The 23,327-nt window shown below is 49.9% G+C and overlaps 2 protein-coding genes across 4 annotated transcripts; both read right to left on the bottom strand.

Annotated features, from left to right (window-relative positions):
- Nucleotides 1-1,059: 1,059 nt before the first annotated feature.
- Tex52 (testis expressed 52) lies at nucleotides 1,060-11,743 on the bottom strand. Its single transcript, XM_052174965.1, has 3 exons — nucleotides 11,049-11,743; nucleotides 6,779-7,329; nucleotides 1,060-2,551 (listed from the first exon to the last, which is right to left on the bottom strand). Exons 1-3 carry the CDS (start codon nucleotides 11,127-11,129, stop codon nucleotides 2,257-2,259), a joined length of 927 nt encoding a protein of 308 aa, XP_052030925.1. The 5' UTR covers nucleotides 11,130-11,743; the 3' UTR covers nucleotides 1,060-2,256.
- An 83-nt stretch (nucleotides 11,744-11,826) lies between these two features.
- Nucleotides 11,827-23,271, bottom strand: Foxm1 (forkhead box M1). Of its 3 annotated transcripts, none has more exons than XM_052174955.1 (8): nucleotides 23,192-23,271; nucleotides 20,298-20,843; nucleotides 19,056-19,207; nucleotides 17,182-17,373; nucleotides 15,612-15,740; nucleotides 14,658-14,702; nucleotides 14,062-14,134; nucleotides 11,827-13,887 (listed from the first exon to the last, which is right to left on the bottom strand). In XM_052174955.1, exons 2-8 carry the CDS (start codon nucleotides 20,797-20,799, stop codon nucleotides 12,692-12,694), a joined length of 2,289 nt encoding a protein of 762 aa, XP_052030915.1. In that variant the 5' UTR covers nucleotides 20,800-20,843; nucleotides 23,192-23,271; the 3' UTR covers nucleotides 11,827-12,691. The 3 variants fall into 3 exon arrangements, with proteins under 3 accessions (XP_052030915.1, XP_052030916.1, XP_052030917.1); XM_052174956.1 differs by having other exon boundaries at nucleotides 14,062-14,131; XM_052174957.1 differs by lacking the exon at nucleotides 14,658-14,702 and having other exon boundaries at nucleotides 14,062-14,131.
- Nucleotides 23,272-23,327: the final 56 nt, after the last annotated feature.

The following is a 23,327-nucleotide window of genomic DNA, read 5'->3' as shown; positions in this document are numbered from 1 at the left end:
GAATTTCTTCATCATCCCAACAGGAATTCTGCGCACATTAAACAGTAACCCCTGGCCCCTCCCACAAGTCCCTGGGGCTTCTCCACTTTTTCTGTGAATTTGCCTATCCCAGGACCTCATCGATTATGTAGCTTTTTGTGCTTGACATGGTGTTTTCTAGTTGTATCTTCATTGAAGCGTTTATCAGTACCCTGTTCCTCATTATGAGTAATAGGAACTTTATTCTGTGGACGATGGCGAGATTCATTTACAAGGCCTACACTACTTTGGTGCCTGGCAAGAACTTCACTTAACCTAATTTTCTTTATATCAGGTATTCATAGCCTAGTGGTTTCCATTGTAGAACACAAACCCAGAATCCAGAGGAGAGAGATTACTCTCACACAGGGCTCACAGCTGCTGAGTGGTTGAGCCAGTGCTAGCTAAGCTCTGTGGTGTTTCAAATCCCAAGTGCCTGTGGAGCTTGAGAGGGGCCTCGGGAGATGGCTCTGCGGCTAAGCGCGCTTGCTGTTCTTCCAGAAGACCCCAGTTCAGTTCCCAGCACCCACATCAGGCAGTCCCCAGCTGCCTGTCACTCCAGCTCCAGAGGGTCAGATGCTCTCTTCTGGGCTCTGTGGACACGGATGCGCTGAAGTGCACTTAGAATGCACGTGCACAAAGCCACACACAACCGCACACAAACACATAAGGAAAAGTGAAAGAATCTGAACAGAAGGTAAGTGGAGTCAGATTCATGGGCAAACAACAGCAGGCCAGCTTGAGCAGGCCACCCACTTGAGAATCTGTTAAGGGAGGCTCTAGAGAGGGTCCCCCACCATTTGATTTCTCTCCCGTGGCTACGCATCCTGGCCCCCCTCACCAGGCTCTGGTGAGGCACCTCAGTCACAGAAGACTCCTGACTGCTGCCTTTCGCGGGCCTCCACTTCAAGTTTTGTCTCTGACCCAGGGCCAGTGCTCAGGCCTCTGCAGTCAACAGTCACTCAGACCCAAGGCCCTTAAATCACTTAGATGAGCGCTGCCTTTCTGCGGGGCTCTCTGAGACACCATGGCCAGCAGACTGATGCTTTCTGAAGGGCAGGAAGTCAGTTTGGTTCAACACGACACAGTAGCAGGTGTTGGTTCAAACGTTGGGAGTCTGTCCCCAAGTAGTTTAATCTAATATGCCAAATTAAATTAAATATGCCTAAGCATATTTAATCACAGCACAATTGGGCGAAGAATTTTCTGGTGAAAATTAACTGGATCCTGTGTACACAACAAAACTTAAGACATGATAGCATCAAAACTTTGTAAAGGACAAGTAATGTTGTCTATAAAGATGTAACAATCCTATAGATTATCTGAGAAAAACAGGCTCGCCCTAAGGGTCTAAGGGAGGATCTGGTGTGGTCTCAACCACACAGATCAGTGCAAAGGGCACAAGGCTGTTAAACAGCCTTCTGGGCAGAAAACAGATTATACATCTCTTGCTTTGAAGAGACAGCCCTGTGTGTTTAACATTTCTAGGGCTTAACAGTGAGCACAAGGACTCTGTGACCCCTACACCTTTCACCTCGAATATCTCTTTCATTCCACTCTTGCCCTGCTGAGAAATGACTCCCTTCCTCAGGCCTGATTCTCCTGTCTCCAGCACCATCTGCCATCAAGTTCTGCAGGGGAACAGAGCAGAGCAACATTAGAACGACCCAAACAGTTGTGTCTGGTCTCAGTCCAGGTATCTGATAGTACAAGGAGGAGATGGCAATGAGGTTAAATTTTTGCCTGAGACATTGACTGAGTCCTAACCAATCACAGAATCATTGTGAATGTGTTCTGAGAATAGAGACAACTTCGTGTGTGTGTGTGTGTGTGTGTGTGTGTGTGTGTATGACATTAACTTAGGACTTCACCCTTCTAGACAAGTGCTCTACTCCTGAGCTATAGCCGCAGCCTGCAATTCTCTGCTCACATTTCTTACCATGCCCCCACCCCACACACCCCTCACCGCTCTATCCTTAAGAGCTGGAACCTACGGGTATTCTAGCCATCCTCCCCTCTCTCCCTGCCCCAATGCCCCCACACTACAACTAGTCTTCCAAGAAAAACACAGAACAATTCAGAGCTTCAGTAATGTCTCCAGAAGCCTGATACAGAGGTGGCATGAGGCTGGAGGATGGTCAAAAGCCTATTCTGTAGGCTCAGAGTTCTCAGTCTCCTGGGGTCTCTTGCTGAAGAAGGCTAGGCTGCAAACCCTAAGACCCACGATGGTCTCCTCTTTTAGACATTTCCATGTCTCCTTCTCTTCCTTCCCTCTGATGGTTTAGCAGGTTGCGCCTTGGAGAGGTAGTGGACGGGTATGGCAAGCCGGTCTTTAATCAGGGTTTGGTAGTCCTTCAGAAGGTCTTCATTCAGGGGAACGGTGGGCAGCCGAACCAGTTTCAGGGCCTTTTCCTGGTAATGAGGCTGAAGATTTGGACAGGGCCATTTCTTGCAGGAATTATTGGGAATTGGGTTGGGTAGGAACTGGAGGCCCCAAGGAACAAGCCTTCCACCACTAGAAATGTACTGGGACCTGTTGGGAAAGTGGTTCAGAGACAACAGAGTCAAGGGAGGGCACCAAGCATGGAGGGAGAGAAGATAATGATTTCTATTCGGGGATCAGGCTATATGCCACACGGCCTGCATTTTAACTGTGTGCTTGTGGTGTTAGATGTGTCTAGCACAGCATCCTTTGCACAATTGTATAGAAAGCTCCTATGTCTTTTTTCTTAAGTATGCTTTTTGTTACATATTTTATTATATTAATTTTGCTGTTTTAGGTGTGTGAATGTCTTGCTGGCATGTAACTACTCGTTAGCATGGTATCAGTGGAAGTCATTAGAGGGAGTGAGATCCCTTCAGACTAGACTTTCAGATGATTGTGAGCTGCCATGTGGGTGCTGGGAATTGAACTCCAGGGCCCTTAACTGCTGAACCATCTCTCCAGCCCCTCACCTAGATTCTTTTTATATCTGTGTGTGGTGTTAGGGGTAGAGCCCAGGGCCTTACAGGTGCGAGGTCAGCACTCCACCACAGAGCTACACCCTAACCCCGTTGTTGTCCACTCTCTGTTTTCTTCATTCTTCCCATCTCAGTGCATGGTCCATGCTGGTCTCCATCTTGATATCCTCTCATTCCACCTTCAGAGTGCTAGGATCACGGGCGTCCACCCCCCTGCCTCACTCTATTTCGGGGTTCTGTCTAGATTCCAGATGTTCATCACATCTCCCCTGTTCTACTAATGCAGTGCAGACAGGAAGACTGCCGAACTCAGCGAGGCGTAGCAGATGACTTCTTCTTCGTTGTTAGCCTGTAGTATTAAATTAAACAGTAGCAAATTGACTTAAAAACAAAACAATAACTTGGTTGAATAGTAGCAGATTTTCTGTGCATCAACAGGCTTTGCGCTGGGCAGATAATCCTGTTTGCTGCTTCAAGCCTCTTGCATGGTAGGCAAGAAACTATATTCCTGACCCATGTCCCCACCTCTGTGACTTTTTGAAAAATTCCCCAGGGATGTAGCCCAGTGGTAGAAATCTTGCCAAACATGTACATGACCTTAAGTTTCTATCCAGAGAGTCCTAGGGATTAAGATAGACTCTCATATAGCCCAGATCAGGCCCAGTGTATGTAGGGTAAGCATTGAATCTAGGATCTCGTGCATGCTAACTGAGCTTATTTGCCTACCCACCCTCTTTTCTGAAAGAGGGTCTCATGTAGCCCAGGCTGGCATCAAACTCACTATGTAGCTAGAGATAGCCTTGAACTGATCCTCCCACCTTAGTCTCCCCCAAGTGAAATAGGTATGCACCACCATGTTCCACACAATCGTGACTCTTTCTGAAGATGCCTATATGACACACACTGGTCACCATGTATGGACAGCAGAGAAAGTCACAGTCCCCAAGGTGACTCACCTCAAAAAGTCGCTAACCTTTGATGCCATATTTTAAAAATTATATGTGGCTATACATGTGGGTATGTGGTACGTGTGTGTGGTGTGTGTATGAGTGTGCAGGTGCTGGTGCAGAGGCTAGAGGAAGCTACCAGTGCCCTGCTCCTTCGCTTTTTGCCTTACTCCCTTGAGACAGTCTCTCACTGAATCTGAAACTGAACATTTTCACGAGGCTAACTGACCAGTGAGGTCCCAGAATCTGCCAGTCTCCGTTGTCCAACATTGCTGGGGTTGCGAGCGTGCATGGCTGCACCCAGCCTTTTCTACACGGGTGCTGAGGAGTCAGACTGGGGTCCTCATGTCTTCGAAGCAAGTGCTAACCCCGAGCCTGTCCGTATGAGTGCCTGTACGTAAGCTGGAGGTGGGCGCTGGCCGTGCACGTGCTCAATGCCCCTGAGCTGTACTCCCATGCTTTGCTAGTTTTGTTTGTTGGTTTTCACTGAAAATCTCTAGATGTGGTGGCATGCACCTTTAATCCTAGCACTATGAGTTCCAGGCTAGCCAAGGCTACAGAGAGACCCTGTTTCAAAAAAAAAAAAAATTCTCTTAGGGCTGAAGAGATGGCTCAGTCGTCAAAAGAGCTTAGTGCTCCATTAGAAGAGCAGATTTCAGATCCCAGCATCTCTGTCAGGGGCTCACAAAATCCTGTAACTCCAGTTCCAAGGGATCCAATTCCCCTTTCTGGCCTCCATGAGCACCTGTACACACACACACACACACACACACACACACACACACACACACACAAGCATGAGAGAAGCTGTGTAATTCCCAAACAACCCCCTCTAATGTCTCTCTGGCTGGGACCACTCCAGCTGAGCCCAGATGGTTCAAGCCCCTCCCCTGTAACCTTCGGAAGGCCTTCTAATCTTCCAGCCTTAGCCCTGGTTTCTGTTTTGCATTAAGGGGTGGAGGGGGACACTTTAGCCCACAGTAGTCCTGCCTGCCCAAGAATTTGTGCAACATCAAATTTCTAATGTTTTTCTTATCATATATTATGCATAAGGGATTTCATTGTATTCCATTCCTGTATTTGGATAATATTCACTCTCAAGACCCTTCCTCGTCCTCCTTTTCTGGGGTTCCCCTTCTTCCCAAGCAGTGTGCACACCCCGAGGGTTGTATTTCATTAGGATTACCTTCAGGAGCCTGTGCTCCTGAGAAGTGGCCTCGAAGGAAATCTTCCCCCCAGGAACCATCAGCTTGCTTATAACTAACACTTTGGAGGCCGAGATGGCACCTCAGGCATCCACCCTCCTCTCTCCTCCCTGACAAGAGAAGACCTAACTTTGGTTCAATTTCTTTCTCCCATCTTTCTTATCTTCTCTGTGGAGGACAGAACCCAAGTCCCTGAGCTTGTAAGTGGGTATCGTCCCATGGAGCTGCGCTCCAAGCTCCTGGTGTGAATCTGTTACATACTGACAAGCATTTCATCCTTACCCAGGAGGCAAGTGTTTATGATCCTCCTTTAATGATGGAGGCTGGAGAAACCAAACCACTTGTCAGAATGAGAATCTTAGGACGTCATTCTGACCCCAGGTTTCATTTCTGCTTTCTTTGCTAACAATGGACTTTAGAGGCCCGATGTGGTGGCATGCGCCTGCCCATCACTTGGGAGGTGAAGGCAGGAGAATCTTGAGTTCAAGGCCGGCTGTGGCTACATGAGACTCCAGCTTTAAAAAAGGGATTCACTGGGGGTTTAATACCCTTGTGCCTCAGGAATGTAATACCTTTTGTATTCTCCTTGTTAAAAAAGGAAGGAAGGAAGGAAGGAAGGAAGGAAAAGGGTGTCAAGCGAGATGCCCAGTGGTTAACAGCACTGGATCCAGCTCACTTCCCAGCACCCACATGGCTGCTTTCAATTGTCTGAAACTCCAGTTCCAGAGCACCCAACAGCCTTTTCTGATTTTCTCATGTACTAGGCAGGCATGGTTGTGGTGTACAGACATGCATACAGGCAAAGCAGCCTTTTATTTAAAAACTTAAAAAAAAGCCGGGCAGTGGTGGCACACACCTGTAATCCCAGCACTCTGGGAGGCAGAAGCAGGTGGATTTCTGAGGCCAGCCTGGTCTACAGAGTGAGTTCCAGGACAGACAGGACTATACAGAGAAATCCTGTCTCAAAAAACCAAAAATAAAATAACAAATAAAAAATAAATAAAAATAAAACTTAAAAAGGGGGAAAAAAGGCAGGCAGCCATGATGATATACATGTGTAATCCTAGCACCAAAGAGGCGGCTGAGGCAGGAGGATTGCCAGTGAAGGCCACCCTAGCCGGTATGGTATGTGAGATCCTGCCTCAGTGAAACAAAAGGAATGTAATAATGACACTCACCCTCTCTCTCACACACACACATACACTTTGAGTGCTTTGCAGGTTAGGTATGGTTTTGGTAGCTGTCTCTTTCTGTCTTTTGAAAGCAGGGACTAAATTACATTTCTCAGCATCCCTCATCTAAGCAGATGTTAAATCCATAGCACCCTCTCTTCATTAAATAATAAAGGGCCTTCCCATTGGCCATTCTTCCCACGCCCACGGCTTGTGGCCTGCTACTTTCAGGAAGCAGGAGTGTGCCCTCCACCGCAGAACATTTGCAAAGCATTTGCAAGGCCATGGGTTCCAGTTACACAAAAGAAAAAGGCTCAGGTAGCCACGAGTAGGAAAGTTGGAGAAGCAAATTAGATACCGGAAACAGGACCGGGGAGAGGTGGGAGGGGGCAGAGGAACGAGGGAGGGGACAGAGGAACGAGGGAGGGGACAGAGGAACGTGGGCGGAATCCCTGCCCGGAAGGGGTGAGCTTACTTCTTGAAGTTTGGCGGAGGTAGGATATTGCCATCGGTGTCGAGCGGAGGGGCTCTTAGTTCGCTCCTCAGTTTGAGTTTCTCCACTTCCTTCAGCTCCCTCGCTGTTCTCACAATTATCTGCTTCCTTCTCTTCAAGTCCACGAAGATGGGGGTCGCACTGATGAAGGACAGGAAGCTGTGGGGGCCCATCCAGGAGGGTGGAGGGATGCCGGGCTGTGCAGCAGGGAGGTGGTGGGCATTGGAGTGAGTCAGATAGCGCCAGACATTGCTGTCATAGGGTACGTCTGGTCTGGTGGGGAAGGTAGCAGGCAAACGCCCCACATCCAGCCAAGTGTGAAAGCCCCAGGTGTGCTGGGCTGCATCCTTCCAGGGATGGAGTACCTGGTGACGCACCTTAGACTTTGTCTCTGTGCATGGTGGCTGCTTCAGGGCCAGCTTGTGGTAGCCTTGCAGGGTGAAGCCCGGGAACTCCTTGGTCTCTTTGGGGAGGAGGAACTCACGCTGAGTCCAAGTCTGATAGGTTGGGAAAGCTTCTTTGGCATGGATCATCTAGGAAGACACGAAAGGGAGCCTAGGACGGCTGTGCCGGCAGAGAAGCAGGACGGGGCAGAGGCACAAGCTGTCAGCCAGCCAACCAGGGCTCATCAGGATTAGATGCCCCCACGAGGAGGCATCTCTCCATTCCCACTCTATCAGAAAGTGTATGCACACGTGTATACTCCGGTGGGCACACGTGCACATATATGTATGTATATATGCATGTATGTATGTATGCGTATGTATATATGTATGTATGTGTGTATATATGTATGTATATATATGTGCGTATGTATGTATATATGTATGTGTGTATGTGTATGTATGTATGTATGTGTGGAAGTCAGGAGACAGCTTCACATGTGGTTCCTCATCAGCCTCCTCATTTTTTGTTTTTTGAGATACAGCATCTCTGGGACTTACTGATAGGGCTACACTGACTGGCTGTCCAGCCTCAAGAATCCACCTCTCCCCACCCCAGCTCTGGGATTACAAGTGTTACTATGTAAAACCTTTAAAGAAAATTACTGCCGGGCAGTGGTGGCTTACACCTTTAATCCCGGCACTTGGGAGGCAGAGGCAGGTGGATTTCTGAGTTCAAGGTCAGCCTGGTCTACAGCGTACGTTCCAGGACAGCCAGGGCTATACAGAGAAACCCTGTCTCAAAAAACAAAAGCAAAAACAACCACAAAAATTACTTATAAAAATATTTTTTTGTTTTATGAGTGTTTGGCCTGCAAAATATATGTGTGTGTACTGCGTGTGGTAATCTCAGAGATCGGGATCCAGGGATCCAATGGAGTTAAAGATGGTTATGAGCTGCCCTGTGGTTGCTGGGAATCTAATGCAGGTCCTCTGCCCCAGCAGCGATGCTCTTAACCACCAGGCCATTTTCCTAGCCCTGTGCAAAGGTTTTTTCTATGAGTTCTCAGGGCTGCACTCTGGTCCTTATGCTTGCATAGCAAGTACTTACAAGCGGTCTCTCTTAACTGCCAGCTTGATGGGTTCTGGAGCACATAGGATGCCAGCCCAGACCTGACACACGTGACAGTGACTAATCTGGACTAGGGTCGCTGAGGGGGGAAGAGCTGCATTGACTCCGGAGCCACCGGGCCATGGGCAGGGGTCTTAAACGGAATAGAAAGCAGAAATCCAGCCGAGCACTAGCATTCCTGAGTCCTGTCAACAACGTGGACCCCTGCCTCAAGCCCCTGCCATGAGTCATTAGTCCCGAACGGTGAGCCAAAATACCCGTTCCTCCCTTTGCTTTGCCTGTGGGGTGTTTTGTTTCAATGAGGCAAATAATTGCCACAATCCAGAAGTGACTGCATGCGTTCCACAGACTTATCAAATTTCATTCTCCATTGATCACGTTTTGGCTCTGATTTGCCATTCTCTCAACTTTCACTTCATATACATACACACATATGTACATGTGTGTGTGATGGGTGACTTGCCTATGTGTATGCCTGGGCACCACATATGTGCCTAGTGCCAAAGGAGGCCAGGAGAAGGCATCCAATCCCCTGGAACTGGAGGTAAGAAATGGTTATGAACAACCATGTACGTAGGCGCTGGGAACCCGGGTCTGCGGGAGGAGCAAGCAGTGCTTGTGAAAACTGAGCATCTCTCTAGCCCCGACTTGCTTAAACATCTTAATATTTATTTATTTAGTGTACGTGTCTGGGGTGTTATGGAGTGTGCGGAGGTCAGAAGACAACGTACAGAAGCCGCTCCTCCTGCTACTTCTGGAGAACTGAACTCAGGTTCAGGTTTGGTGGCAAATGTCCTTACTCTGTCTGTATTATCACCAGCCCCCAACTTTCACACTTCACCACTCACCTCCTTTCTGATGTCCTCTTATGTGCCCCTGTGGACACACCGGGCCCAGCAGATGACCCATGCCCACCATTCTAGAAGCCTACCTCATCTTTCCTGGTCCTGGAAACACCTTGGGCAGTTTCCCCAAAGGAGGGCCAGGGACCTTTCCATGCCAGAGTCCACTTATTACCTGTTCTGTCAGGGACATCTTCCCTCATTTCTCATTAAAGGTCAGTTGGTCTAGAAAGAATCTAGAATGTTCTTTCCTGTTTTTTGTGCCCTCTTCTCTACCCCCCGCCCCCAATGAGCAGATATCCAAATTCTGCTATGGTTTGAATAAGTGCCCCTCAAAGGCCTGAGTAAAAGGCTTGGTTCCAGTCTGACGACGGGACAGGAGGCGGTAGAAGGCTGAGGGCTTGGTGGAAGTTAGGCCACTGGGGACACGCCCTAAGCGGAACCGTGGGACCCTGGGGCCTTCCTGTCTTTCCACTCTTCCTCCATTTGCTGCCTCACAGGTCTAGAGCAACAAGGCCAAGTGACCAAACACAGGAAGAAACCTCTTCCAAGAGCACAGGTGAACCTGACTTCTTTTCGAGTTATCACAAGTATTTTGTCACAGCAGTAGACTGGCCAGTCCCTATATCAGATGCAGAAAGCCCCTGTTGCAGTAAGGCATTCACACAAGGTGTTAGCGGAATAGGAGAGTTCAGCTTTAAGCTGTGTTCAAACTCAGAATACTGAGCTGTGTGAAAGGTGGCGAAGAGCTTGTTCATAGCCAGCCCAGGACAGAAATGTCCCCCCTCTTAGCCACTCTGGGGCTTTCCTCGCTCCAGTACCTCCACCAGTTTCTTTGGCACCATCCCTAAATGTTAGTTCTTAAAAATAAAAAACCTAGTGTGTATATAAACACATGACCTTGTCATAGTGTGCATGTGGAGGCCTGAGGATCGCATGTTTTTCCACCATGTGGATTCTAGAGGTGGAACTCAGGCTGTCAGGCATAGCAACTGTCCCCAGCACTTGAGCGGACTTACTGACCTGCTTTCTTTTCCTCCCTCCCTCCCTCAGTTTTTGAGATAAGGTCTCACTTGTAGGTCCGTTGGAGCAGGCTGGCGAAGGCTAAACTTATAGGTGTGCCCCACTGAACCCAATTCCCCAATTCTTCTTCTACAAGAGCACCCAGAGGAAAGATCTGGGCGCTAACACAAACATGCCTCCTCTATCCCAGGCATGGCCATAAGTGCTGTAACTCCAGTTAGGAGGCCGAGCTCCACAGGTTTGGCAATAACCTGGTCCAGGTGTGCATTTCAACCAGAGCTATATAGGGAGGTCCTGTCTCAAAATTAAGCTCAAACAAAACCAAAACTGTACTGCCAGCCCCTGGGAAGGTTGAGACAGGGATACCGCAGGCTAATAGTATCAGGCTAGTCCGAGCTACATAACAACACTGCCTCAACAAAACCAAACTCCTACAATCTGAAAATGTTATAACACAAATTCTGAAAAAATATTCTTTCTCCCTGGACAAAGGCATGGTGTCTCAAGTGAAAAACTGACCTTTGTGATCAGCCTCAGTCCAATCATAGACATCCTAAAAATACTGCATGCATTAAATCACCTTCAGGCTGGGTACAAGGTACATATAAAACGAGGAATTTTATATTAAGCTTGGGGTTCTTTCCCAAGACTTGACATACATACACACTCCAAAAATCCAAATATAAATCCCAAGCTAAGCTCGTTTCTGATCTCAAGTCCTTTAGATGAGGTTCTTCACACTGCTAGCCAGGCCCCTCCTTCCTGTTCTGAGCTGACCGTGCGACAGGATGAAAGCAGAGGACAGCTTGTGTCAGAGAGCCTACTGCGCAGGACAGCCTGAGAGGCCGGCTGCAGAGGTGGCCCCACTGTACCTTCAGGAAAGGCTCCCTGGTGTGAGACACATGGCTCAGGCCTGGCTTTTGGAGGGATGTTTTCTTCAGGCTGTTGGCCATTCTTCCTCTGAGCCACAGAGCCAGGAGAGGCGGCTTTGGAGGAAAGCCCTTTCTGGTACCATTGTTTGCTGCTAGGGTTGCTATGGTGATGCTTCCTGACTGGTGCTGCTGGGAGGAGGCCCTCCTGTCCTGGGAGGCTCCTCAGTCCCTGACGCTTTTCTGGCGAGGCAGGGAGGGGGCAGTGCTATCAGTTCTGGTCACACACTTGGTAACAGGAGCTGATCTGGGAGAGCCGTGCCTGGGAAGGCTTGGGAACAGGAAGCAGGCTGGCTCCCAGGCTTGGGGCCCCGGATCTGAGTGGTAATGAAGACACCTGCAACAGGCCGGCTTTCTGGCCTGAATGTTGGATGGAATGGGAGGGAAATGGAGGACTACAACTGCTGTTGTTACAGGGATCAACAAGGACCTATGTCAGATTCTGGCCCCGTGGGATGAGGTCGGGGAGGCAAGGAAGGGCTGGGCAGTGCAGGGGAACAGTGGGGAAACTGGACTCTGTGGACAGGACCTCATGTCACCCAGAGGAGCCTGATCCTCCTGCCTCTACCTCTCAAAGGCTGAGATTATAGAATGAAGCATCACATCAGACAAAACTGGCAATTTCAAAGTCAAAGAAGGGTACAGGAGCGACCCCCTGTGAACGGCCATACAGCAGGGATAGGCCCTGCCCAGCATCTCCAGGCTTCACCATCACCCCTCATTCAATTCCAAGACCAGTGCCACCCGGCTTTATTCAGTAGGTAGGTACAGTAGTGTTCTTAGGCTAGCTTGGAGAATGGGGTCCAGGGGGGCTTTTTGCAAAGCTCAGGTGCAAGCTAAGGAAGCCAGGCACGTCAGGGGTCACTTCCTCCTCCTCAGGCCGCGGCCTGAGATCTCAATGCTGACTCCCTGGCATGATTGGGAACACTATCAGAGAAACACCTAACAGGACTCTGTGAGCACCGTGTGTTAGCTTCAGGCACACCCATCCCTCCACACCCAAACCCAATAGGCTTTTACAGCAGGATTTCTTCACGCAGTACCACTGGCTCCGAGACATGGGGAGCTGTGAGGAAAGGGCAGTAAGCTGGGTGCTGGCACGGCAGCCTGTGTCTAGAAGCCTATAGCAGACCCACAAGTGTGGAGAGATGCACTGCAGGGCTTTCCCCAAAGGCCACAGCAGAAGCAGTGTGCAACCCGGTCACCCTACCCATCCTGGCTATCTCTGGATAATGAGCTAAGAAAATACGCTTACATTTATAATTACAGGACAACTTGGGGAACTGACACCATTTACAAGGGTTCTCCCGCCAGGAGCAGCGGGTGATGAATGGGCACTTCCTGGTCCTCAGACTGGTCACACCCACTGCACTTGCCAGCCGGGAGTGGAGGACTGACTCTGGGAGGTCCTATTGCTTGCACAGGTCCCAGCAGTGGCTTAGATGTGGCTATCATCTTGACATAATTAGGTCAAAGGGCACGGCTTGGCGCTTGCCTGCTAGCTTCCTTCAGACGGCTTGGAGTACGCTGAGCCACACAAGTGCCAGGATGGCAGGCGGCTTGAGAGGCAGGGCAAGACCTTGCCTCTACCGCAGCTCAGGGATGAACTGAGACCAGTTGATGTTGTCAGGGCCCAGAGGGTCCTCCTCCAGGCCAGGGAAACTGATGTCTAGAAGGATCTTGCTGAGGCTATCATTCATTGTGTCCAGGACAAGGCCTTCTGTGAGAGAACGGTTGGCTGAAAGGCTGGGAGCCTGCGGCTCTGGGGAGCCAGGCTTGGGGCCTTCCAGATGTGGTGGTGGAGAGCTGCGGAAGGGGTCAGAGGCAAGGTCAAAGGGCTCTGAGTTGAGCAGCTCCCGGGGTGAGTCAAAGAGGGGAAGGCTTTTCAGAGGTGTGGTGTTCAGCTCCATCAGCCCCAGCGAGTCAGGCAGAGGGCCAAAGGCCCCCTGGGGGGTTCGTACTGGGCTGAAATCTAAGCCCCCAACTTTGGCTGGAGGTGTGAGCCTCCAGGACTCGGGGTCTCTGGAGAGCACAGACTTGCTAGGAGTGGAAGAGACAGGCAATGCCTCCTTGATGGGGGTCTTGAAAGGTCCTCCCTCCTCCTCAGGGCAGCTGAGCTGGGGTGCAGGCTCTGCAGCCTCTGCCAGGAGCGCCATGGCGGGCCGACATGTGCTGGAGTCGTCTGAGAAGAGCAGCTCAGGCTCGTCCGCACAGGGAGGCTGCAGCTGCTGCTTCCTGCGGGCTCGGCTCACCTCCCTCTTCTCTCTTCGCTTAGTCAGCAGCATTTCTGAGACGCGCCGCGTTGGGGACTTGAGCCCACAGTAGGACTTCTTGGGCTTTGGGGTAGGTGAGCAGGAAGAATCTTCCCAGGAGTTGGAGAGTTCCTCCTTCAGGGATGCACACGGAGAGGGCCACTCTTCCAAGGGAGGGCTCTCCACTTTGATAGGCCTCTCCAAGAGGGGCATGTCCTCCCCAGGCTGGATCTCTTCTTCCTTAATGGACTGAATCGGAAGCAAAGGCAGTAGCCCTTCCCCGAGCAGGGGTTTCTCCTCCTTCACTGGTTCTGTGGCAGGAAGCGGGGCTATCCCTTCGCTGGACAGCAGCACCTTGGGTGCAATGCGGACTCGCTTGCTATGACGGGCAAGCTCCGAGCTCATAAGAGACGCTGCCAGAGGCAAGGGAACCTTCACGGAGGGCTGTAACACCAGGGACTGGTTCACTGGGAACTGGATGGGCACCAGGTACGAGCTAACCCGCGGGAGCAGGGGCTTCATCTTTCGCCCTAGGAGGAAGCAGGAGAGAGATCAGAGGCAGCAGTGCTAGGGGTCTACTACTTCCCACTCCAGGAGCACTGCTCTACTGTGGACCCAAACTCGCTTGAGTTAGAGACATAACCTGATGATAGGCCCCAGAACCGGATTGGGCACGTCTGAGACTCCCCCCCTTTCATACTCACGTGCGCCTAGTGGGAGTTCAGTTTTGATGGTCACATTTCTACGGAGCTCAGGATTGGGTCGTTTCTGCTGCTGCTTATTGGGAGAGAAAGAAACCTGGACTAGTAAGGTAAGGGGAGCAGCAGAACCCCACCAACCGAGCTGATGCAGAAACCTTTCTGGCCTAAAAGCCCAGAAAGAAAAGCTGGTTTGAATGATGGATGCAGGTAGGTACAATCTATGAAGCCATGCTCAGGGGAAAGGTGACAACAGACAAATGAGGGAGGGCAGGACAATGCTGCACCTGACTCATGCACTCACCACCCCCAGGGAAATGCGGTTAGCTATCAGAGAGAGAGACAAGCCACGCTGAGAGAACCGGCTGCCGCTGCGGCTGCTGCCTGCAGCAGGGCCCATGCCATGCACCTGTCCTTGCAACAGCAGGTCTTGCAGGACCTACTTTGCTCTGCTCAGCACACCTCTGTGTGCTGTGTTCAGGGTTAGCACCACAGGGTCACATACAGTCCCCTCCCCACGTCACAGCTCCTGCCCACTAAAGCCATGCTGAGCAGTGAAGGGAGATAAGGCCCAGCCCCGAGCCAGAGGAAAAGAATCTTACTGATTCCAAGTGCTCGGGCGATTGTGGAGACCCTGGTTCCAGTGGCTGGTGGTGGCCAGGCATCGAGAGAGAGAAATGACATGAAGTTACCACAAATGTGGTCAATCTACTCAGACTAGGAAGAACCCTATTGTCCAAGGGACACCATGGAGAACGACTCCCTTCCAGAAGAACAAACAGTACAGCAACAGCATCCTTATGTGTACCTAGAAGTTCCTGAAACAACAACTTTTTTTCTGAAAACATGTTCTTATGGCTCCCTTTCTGGTCTCTATACTTAAAGAAGGGCTTCCTTGGAGCAAGACTGAAATACAAATCACAAAGCTGGAGAGATGGGTCAGTGGGGAAGAGAGCTTGCTGTACCAAGCATAAAGGATCCAGTTCAGATCCAAGAACCTACATTAAGAAGGCCAGGGGTGGCCTTGCCTGTATCTATAACAGGAGCTGTGAGGGCTGGGGTGGAGCTAGGTGGACTGAAGGGGTTTGCTGACCTCAGTGTAGCTCCAGGTTCCATGAGAGAGCTATCCCAAGGAAATAGTGATAGAGAAAGACACCCAAGGTCTTGCTCTGGCCTCTACACACGCACTGGTGTGCGCACTCGCACACAGACGCCCTGCCCTGCCCTGCCACACCAAATTACTGGGCCTATCCCAGATTCACTGATCAGAACCCCAAGTAAGAGATCTAGAAGCTGTATTGTAACAAGTGTCTACACTAAATAGAGGAGTTAGAGAAAGACTCCTGTATTGAGACCAGAACAGTTTTCTTTACTTTCTGGTCTAGTGCAAGGACTGTCACTTGGTATCTGTCAGCTGCTCAGGATGTTACACAAGTCATTAATCGGTGACTGGCTTCTAGTGCTCCCTCAGTCCGAGACTGTCAGGAGTGACACTGCTCCTTTATGGAAGGCTCAGTGGCCACAGCTGGCTCTCCACATGAAATAGGGACACTCACCTTAAACACTTGGTCCAATGTCAGGTAACGATTGGCACTTGGGTGAATGGTCCAGAAGGAGACCTTGCCATTGGCAGACGTCTCTCGAACAAACATGTCATGGAGAGAAAGGTTGTGACGAATAGAGTTCTGAAAGAGACAGATACGCAGTCATCTGTTCAGTCAGCTTTGGAAACATGGCTCTGAGCTGGGAAAGGCCAGGCAATGTCCCACTGTGTTTAACAGAGACTTTGCCCAGGTCTTGCCACGTCCCCTGTTGGCCACCCCCTTCCTGATATGCAGCGCTAACCTCAGCCATACCCAAGGAGATAAACATTCACAACACACCCCCACCCACAATTAGTGACCAGCAAAACAACCAAAACCACATGTGGCCCTCAAGGTCTTAGGTGGAAGCTCCCTCTCTCCCCTGCTCTCTCTCACGGCACAAGACTAAGGTGAAGAGGACACTGAAGAGGATCTTTACACCTGCAACTCTCGCCTCATCACTGTGTGGAAAACGAGGCAGGCTAAGCCGGGCAGCGCAGAGCCCTGTGTTTTCCAGAAGTGCAGCAGGAGGGATGAGAAGACTGTCCACTGCAGTCCACAGAGAAACACTAATGGTGTAAGAGCAGCAGCAGGGAGAAACCATCCCTAGGCCTGGACTTGGTGCATGCCCACATGCCTGGACGCAGGAAGATGACGCAGTAAGATACAGAAGTACCCAGCAAGATCCTACCTCAGAGACTGGACCGTGCCAATCTAAGGATCGAATACAACAGAAACACTGCTACCTGTGGCCTGAGCTTCTGGTAGGCCCGGTGTCAACACCGCAGACATGCAGCACAGGACAGGCAGCAGAGAGGACATGAGGTCACATGCTGGTTCAAGGTCAGTCTTCCTGGCAAATCCCACCTCAAAGCCAGGCTCTTGTGCATGGCAGGGAAGTCCTCTGCCACTGAGCTCCAGCTCCAGCCTGACAAAGTTCATTTCCACCTGGGCTTTTCAATGTAAGGGACGGAAGCAAAGGTACCTGCTGCGAGTCTGAGCTCAATCCCAGAACTCCCAAGGGAGAAACAATTCCAGCAGGTTCTCTTCTCCTCTGATCTTCACATGCTCACATACTCACATAATACACACCCCTCCTCCCACAAGCAGATCTCTCTCTCTCTCTCTCTCTCTCTCTCTCTCTCTCACACACACACACACACACACACACACACACACACACACACACACACACACGTGATTCTGACAGACTCCTGGGCATCTGCCTTTAAGAGTCTCCATGCATCAGATGAAAACCAAGACAAAACCTGCCCAACTGGGCAGGGCGGCATACCCTTGCAGTCCCATCTATTCCTAAGGTTGAAACAGGAAGTTTATAAGTCTGAGGCCAGCTTAGAGCATGTAGTGAGACTGTCTCAAAACAAGAGAGAAAAAGAAAAGGCTGCACCCACTAGATGTTACAAAAAATTAATCTTGGGGCCATTGGCTCATTGTTCCTTTGTTATGTTTCATTAGGAAACCACCTAAAGCATCATGAAAAATAGACCAGAATGACCTTGACATTGGCTGTGGGACATAATACCTTCCAGCCTGGCTTGGCAATGTGCTTAAAATAAGGGAAGTGGTCCTCAATCCAAGTGTAGATATCCTTCAAAGTCATACGCTTTCTTTCAGTGCTGTTGATGGCGAATTGTATCATGGCCATATAAGAGTAGGGTGGCCTCTCAGACACAGAGTCCGGCCAAGATGTTGATGCTCCTGAGGGCTCCTCAGTCTGTGGGGTGTGAGAAGCCAAAGGGAAAGAGAACAGAGAATGACACAGAAGTTTACAAGAACCATTTCCCACCCAAACCTATTGAGAACATCCTCCAGAATTATGGTCCTCAACCTTCTAACAGCCTTTAATACAGTTCTTTACTGTGACCCCTAACCATGAAACTGTCTCCGTTGCCATTTCATAACAATAACTTAGCTACTGTTAAAGTTCTAATGTAAATATCTGACATTCAGGATACTTAATATGCAACTCCAAAGAGGTCATGACCCACAGGTTGAAAATCACTGCTCTAAGGGATAACAGAAACAAATTCATTTGAGACCATTATTTGGTAATGGAATTAAAGTTTAACTAGTCTAGGCCCCAACCAATTAGGAACTGATTCCCTTCCATCCTTTTCCTCAAAATGCCTGGTAAGAAGTCTAGAAGCTGGGGACATAGCTCAGTTTGATCGAGCACTTGACCGGTGTGCATGAAGGCCTGGGTTTGATCTCCAGCACCACATAAAATACATGGGTCGTCGTAGCACGTGTCTGTACTTTCTGCAGTTGCGTGGTTAAGGCATGATAATCAAGAGTTTAAAGTCATGCTCAGCTAGTCTTTTCTAAGCTATCCCAGGCTACACAAAACTCTATTTCAAAAGCAAAAAACAAATGAGGTCTCTTCCAGTAGATTCTCTAGTTGGGATCCACACAATAATTTGTATGAATTGTCAGACTTGCAGGCAAAGGAGTTAGGCCTGAGTTCCACCTGTGGTCCAGATGAGACAGAAGCTCACCCTGCTTCAGTGTAGGTATAGAAGAAACAGTCAAGGCTGTGGGACAGATGCTTACCAAAGACACACATGCTTTTAGACAAAGATCTGATCATTCAGCTTAAAATTTTGAGATACAATTTTACAAGTCCAGCTATATGTTTAAATATATAGTTTAACTAATACAAATAAAATTCCGATAGAATTTACGTTGCTATTATTAGTACAGTGTATCTTCTAATAAAACTGTCATGTTAATGATGCTACATTCAATTTGTACTGTTGGGATGCCGCTTTAAAAGTCCAAATGGCTTCTTTAACTAAGACCTTTATCATTTCCTGAATCTTTACTAAGGGCCACCCAACCCAGGGTATTAAAGCCAGTGCTAGAGAAATACAAAGGCAGGACTCTGCCTTGAATGTGCAATGATGAGAACAGTACGAGGCCCCAGGCAGTAAAGTAACTCATGAGTCACAGAGAGGCTGTGGTGGCACACATAATCCCAGTTACTCTGGCCCAAGCAGGTCAGTTCTAGCCAGACCCTGCCTCCAAGGCAAAAATACAAAGGGCTGGAAATGTAGCTTAGTAGTATAGTCTGTGTGTCTGTCTCCCTCCCCCTGTCCTGAAACAGGGCTTCTCTGTGTAGCTCTGGCTGTCATGACTCTAGCCCAGGCCTGCAGCTGCCTCCCTAAAGGCGTGCACCCCCACGGCCAGCCTGATGGTGGTGTCTTCTGTACTGTCTGGCCCTGGGCTCACTCTCCAGAACCTCCAAGAGAGCGCTATGTAAAGGAGACCTTGCACAGAAAAGCCTTTAGCAGTGCTAACAGGACTTGGATGCTGCTCTCGCAGCTCCTTGATTCATTCCCCCCCTTAGACATCCCTTGTACTAGTTCTGACTTCCCGAATGAGTGACAGACACTTCACCTTAACTCGATTCTGCTCCAGGTGACAATTCTCCTTCTCTTCCAGTTCCTGCTTAATGCTGCAGGGGCCTAGCCCGTCAGAACTCATCTTTCCAAGCCACTGGATATTGGTTAAGCTGTTGTCCAGCATGCAGCCTGCCGCTTCACCGCCAGCTAGAGGGAGAACAACCCAAGACTCCATTAGCAGCCTCTCCAGATGCCCTGCAGCTTGACTGAAAGCAATGATTGGGGAGAACCCCTCTAAGACCTGTATTCTAAGGGACAGGGAACTCATGGTAAATCGTGTGGCTCCACTATGGACTTCAGTAAAAATTCATGAACAATAAATTGCATTTCAATGAGCCAGAAGGAACCTTAGGCATCTGTCAAGGCGAATTTTGGATAGCTACACAAAAAAGTCACTTTTCTTCCCTGGGCTTCAGTTTATTACTAAGAATGGCCCCCATAAGCACATATATTTTAACGCTTAGTAATCAGTGAGTGGTGACATTTGAGATGATGAGAAGAATTGGCATGTGGCATTGCTGGAGGAAGTGTGCCAGTCGGGGTAGGCTTTGAGGTTTCAAAGGCCCATGCCAGGCCCAGGGGCTCTCTGCCTCTTGTCCTAGATCAGGATGTAACACTCAGCTACTGTTCCAGTGCCTGCCTGCACACTGCCGTGCTTCCCACCATGCTGATAAAGGACTAAACCTCTGGAAGTGTAAGCAAAAGATGCCTTCTTTTATAAGAGTTGCCTTGGTCGTGGCATGTCTATAGAGTAAGAGAACAGTCACTAAGACACATGTCAATACAAAGACTGAACGAACCAGCCAACCAGCCAACCAACCAACCAACCAGCCAGCCAACCAACCAGCCAATCAACCAACCAGCCAACCAGCCAGCCAACCAACCAACCAGCCAACCAACCAACCAACCAACTAACCAGCCAACCAACTAGCCAGCCAACCAACCAACCAACCAGCCAACCAACCAGCCAACCAACCAACCAGCCAGCCAACCAACCAACCAGCCAACTAACCAACCAACCAGTCAACTAACCAACCTTTTCCAGCAGAAAGAGAGCAATAGTAATGCTGCATTACTGTAACCATTTCAACAGCGCCCAAGTGTTTTAATGCTCAAAGAATAAAAACAGAAAAGCCTTCACCTCGGTTCCTCTGAGATTCCTGTCTACCACAGACATCAGCTGACTGACTGACTGACGACCTTTCCTGCACACCCATCTGCCCGGCAGACCACATACCACAGCCTTCCAGTCTTTGCCGTGGAAGGGCTCCAGGTGGCTTGGGAACAGGCACACCCTTAGCTGCTGGCTTCGGTCCCAGTGTCTCAGCGATCACTTCTGTTCTCTTGGAAGCACTGCTGGCTTGGGCTTGGGGTTGAGGTTGAGATGGGTGAGAGGACCCCCCTGAGCTGATGAGGATGAACTTGTTGGGCCCACTGCTGCCGCTCTCTTTCCCTTTGGCAGTTAGTGCTGTGATGATGCTCTGGATGTCAGCGTTGTTGGGGATAGCCACCACCTGTGTGTTGGGCATGGTGGGGTGGTTGATAATCTTGATTCCGGCTGGAAATTTGCAAGAGCTGGACTCTGCCACCTCTTGGGAGGCCTGCGCTTGAGTAGTCTCCTGCTGGGCAGGGGGTCTCTTTGCTTCTTCCTCTGGTGTTTCACTCGGGGCATTTTGAACAGGAAGGGGCAGCCTCCGTCTTTTGAGAATCAGTGGCCGACGGGGGCTGGTTCTCATCATGAAGCTGTGCTTTCACTCTCCATCGAGAATCACAAGCTTTGACCCTGCGGAGGGCAAGGAGAAGCTCGCAGTCAGATCTGCTGGGCTGAGACAAACAGGAAGTACTCCTCTGCCCCAACAGCCAAAAGCAGAAGCCCAGAGGCTGGGGAACGCTGCCTGGATCTTTGTCAAACCCTCAGACAATAAGGACAGAGGCTAGGTTTCATGCACACTTGTAATCCCAGCACCTGGCAGGTTCAAGGCCACCCTTAGCCAGAGAGTAACCTCAAGATCAGCATGGGCCACATGAGACCCTGTCTCAAAAAAAAAAAACAAACAAACAAACAAAAAAAAAAAAAACAAAGCCCTATCAGTGACCAAGGAAAGTTAATCATTGTAGCAAACTTCAAGATGGGAACATGGACTGGACTGGAGTCATTGGTCTCCTGGAAGCTGAAGAATGTTTGGTCAGGCTGAGGATGTGATAGAAGGCCTGCTTAGCAAGGCCCTGGGTTCAGTTCCCAGTACTAAAAAAAGACAGATTTTTGGGGGAGGGCTGGCAAGATGGCTCAGTGACTGAAACCATCAACTTCTAAACCTGGCCACCTGAAGTCAGTCATGATAGTGGAAGGAGAGAATCAGCTCCTAGCTGTTCCCTCCAACATCCATATACGCATGTGGGCAAGCCCCACCCCCACCCCTGCCCCAAGTAAAAACGTGAAAACATTTTTTAAACGTTTGGCCAAAGAATATGCGAGACATCCAGAAGATCGTGGAGATGCTTGCCGCTGCCCACTAGAATTCACTTGCAATGACTGGAGGGAAGAGTGAAAGAGGATGGGTTGGGTGGACAAGCGGCAATTTGGAGTCCTGACAACTGTGATCCTGCAACCCTTTCTATGATACTGCCAAGACACGCTTACATCTTTGCAGGCCACAGGCTCAGTACGTACAGGCAGAGAGAGGCAGGAGGTCCTACTGCCTCAACACTGGTTGGTGAGATCAACCCCTAGTATGCAAGATCTCAGACAAAAGGGGGGGGGCTTCCATACTCCTGGCTCCCCGCAAAGTCATGCAGAGTGTGCGGTCTCATTTATTCCACTTTTCAGTACTGGTGGCGGAACTCAGGGTACACACAGTAGGCACGGACTCTACCCTGAGCTATATACCCTACTGCCCATTTCCACCGGTCTCAAATAATGCAGCTGACCTTAAACTTCTAATTCTCCTGCCTCCACCTGCTAGAATCACAGGTGCAGCTACAATGCCAGCTTTATGTGGTGGTAGAGATTGACCCTGGGGCTTTGTGAATGCTTGGTAAGCACTCTACAATAAAGAACCCAAACCTCTTGGATAAAAACAAACAAAACATTTCAAGAGCTGCCATTAGCCACTGAGCCATCTCTCCAGCCCCCCCCCCATGAAAACATTACATGTTTTTTTTCAAAGTGTATTTTCTTTCAAAATTTGCAAAGCATTTGCACAGTGACATTTTCGGTACCTGAAAGGAGCTATATTTTAGTTTTGTAAGTATAATACTTTATATAACTTGATTTTCTGCTTCAAAAGTTAAGATTTGTAATACCGATCTTCTCCATACCAACATGTGCTATCATTAGAATGCTTAGTATGCTTAAGGTGGCTTTTATTTTTGAGACAGAGTCTCATGTAGGCCAAGCTGGCTTTGAACCGCTGACTCTTTGGCCTCCAATTTTCTAGGTGCTGAGATTACAGGCATTCACCACTATGCCTGCTATGCTAAAGTGGTTTTAGAAAGAGCCTTTCATAGATTTTTATAGGTATATAAAATAATTTATCATTAAGATAAATCCTGTCATTCTGTTTTGCGATCCCGTGAAAAACAGAGAAAGCGGCTACCGCTTTAGGACACCTGCCCAAAAAGATCACACTTTTTTGACATTTGCCAGCTGCTTAGAGCTCTCAGGTCCCTTCCACCCTGTAGCTTTGTTTACACTCCGTTCTCTCGACCTTCAAATCTCGGTTTTCGTTTGGCTTCACATTGCACCCCACCCCAGTCAAATAGCAGACACCCCCCCACCACCACCACCACCATAGGGTATCTCTCTTTGCCCAGCCTTTTCCTAACACTCCCAATATCTTCTAGCGGAAGGCGACTTGCAGAGCCACCCCATCGACCCCATTCTCGGTGCTGAGTGTTGCAGGGGACCTTGCAGCTAGGATCCCGCCCTGCAGCCGTGGGGGCGGAGGCAGGGTTGGCTGCAAGGGCGGGCCTGTCCGCCGGGTCCCGGGGTGCTCGGAGAACGCGGCGGCGGGAAGGCCGAGGCCGGCGGCTCAGACCTTCTTCCCGGCGGTCCCCAACACCCCCTCGCGCCCCACAGCCCCGGCAGTCCCGACTCCGAGCCCTCCCCGGACCCGGCCGCATCCCACTCACCTTACAGGCCGCGGCCGCTCCACGCGGGGCCGAGCCAGGCCCGGGCGGCGGGTCCCGGCGGGACGGCCGGGCTGTGGGAGCCCGGGGCGGGGTGAGGGGTGAGCCCGGGCCGGGGGTGGGTCCCGCAGCGCCGCTT

This window comes from Apodemus sylvaticus, chromosome 2 (assembly GCF_947179515.1).
Source record: "Apodemus sylvaticus chromosome 2, mApoSyl1.1, whole genome shotgun sequence".
Lineage (NCBI taxonomy): Eukaryota > Metazoa > Chordata > Mammalia > Rodentia > Muridae > Apodemus > Apodemus sylvaticus.
This window is presented reverse-complemented; position numbering and strand designations above follow the sequence as displayed.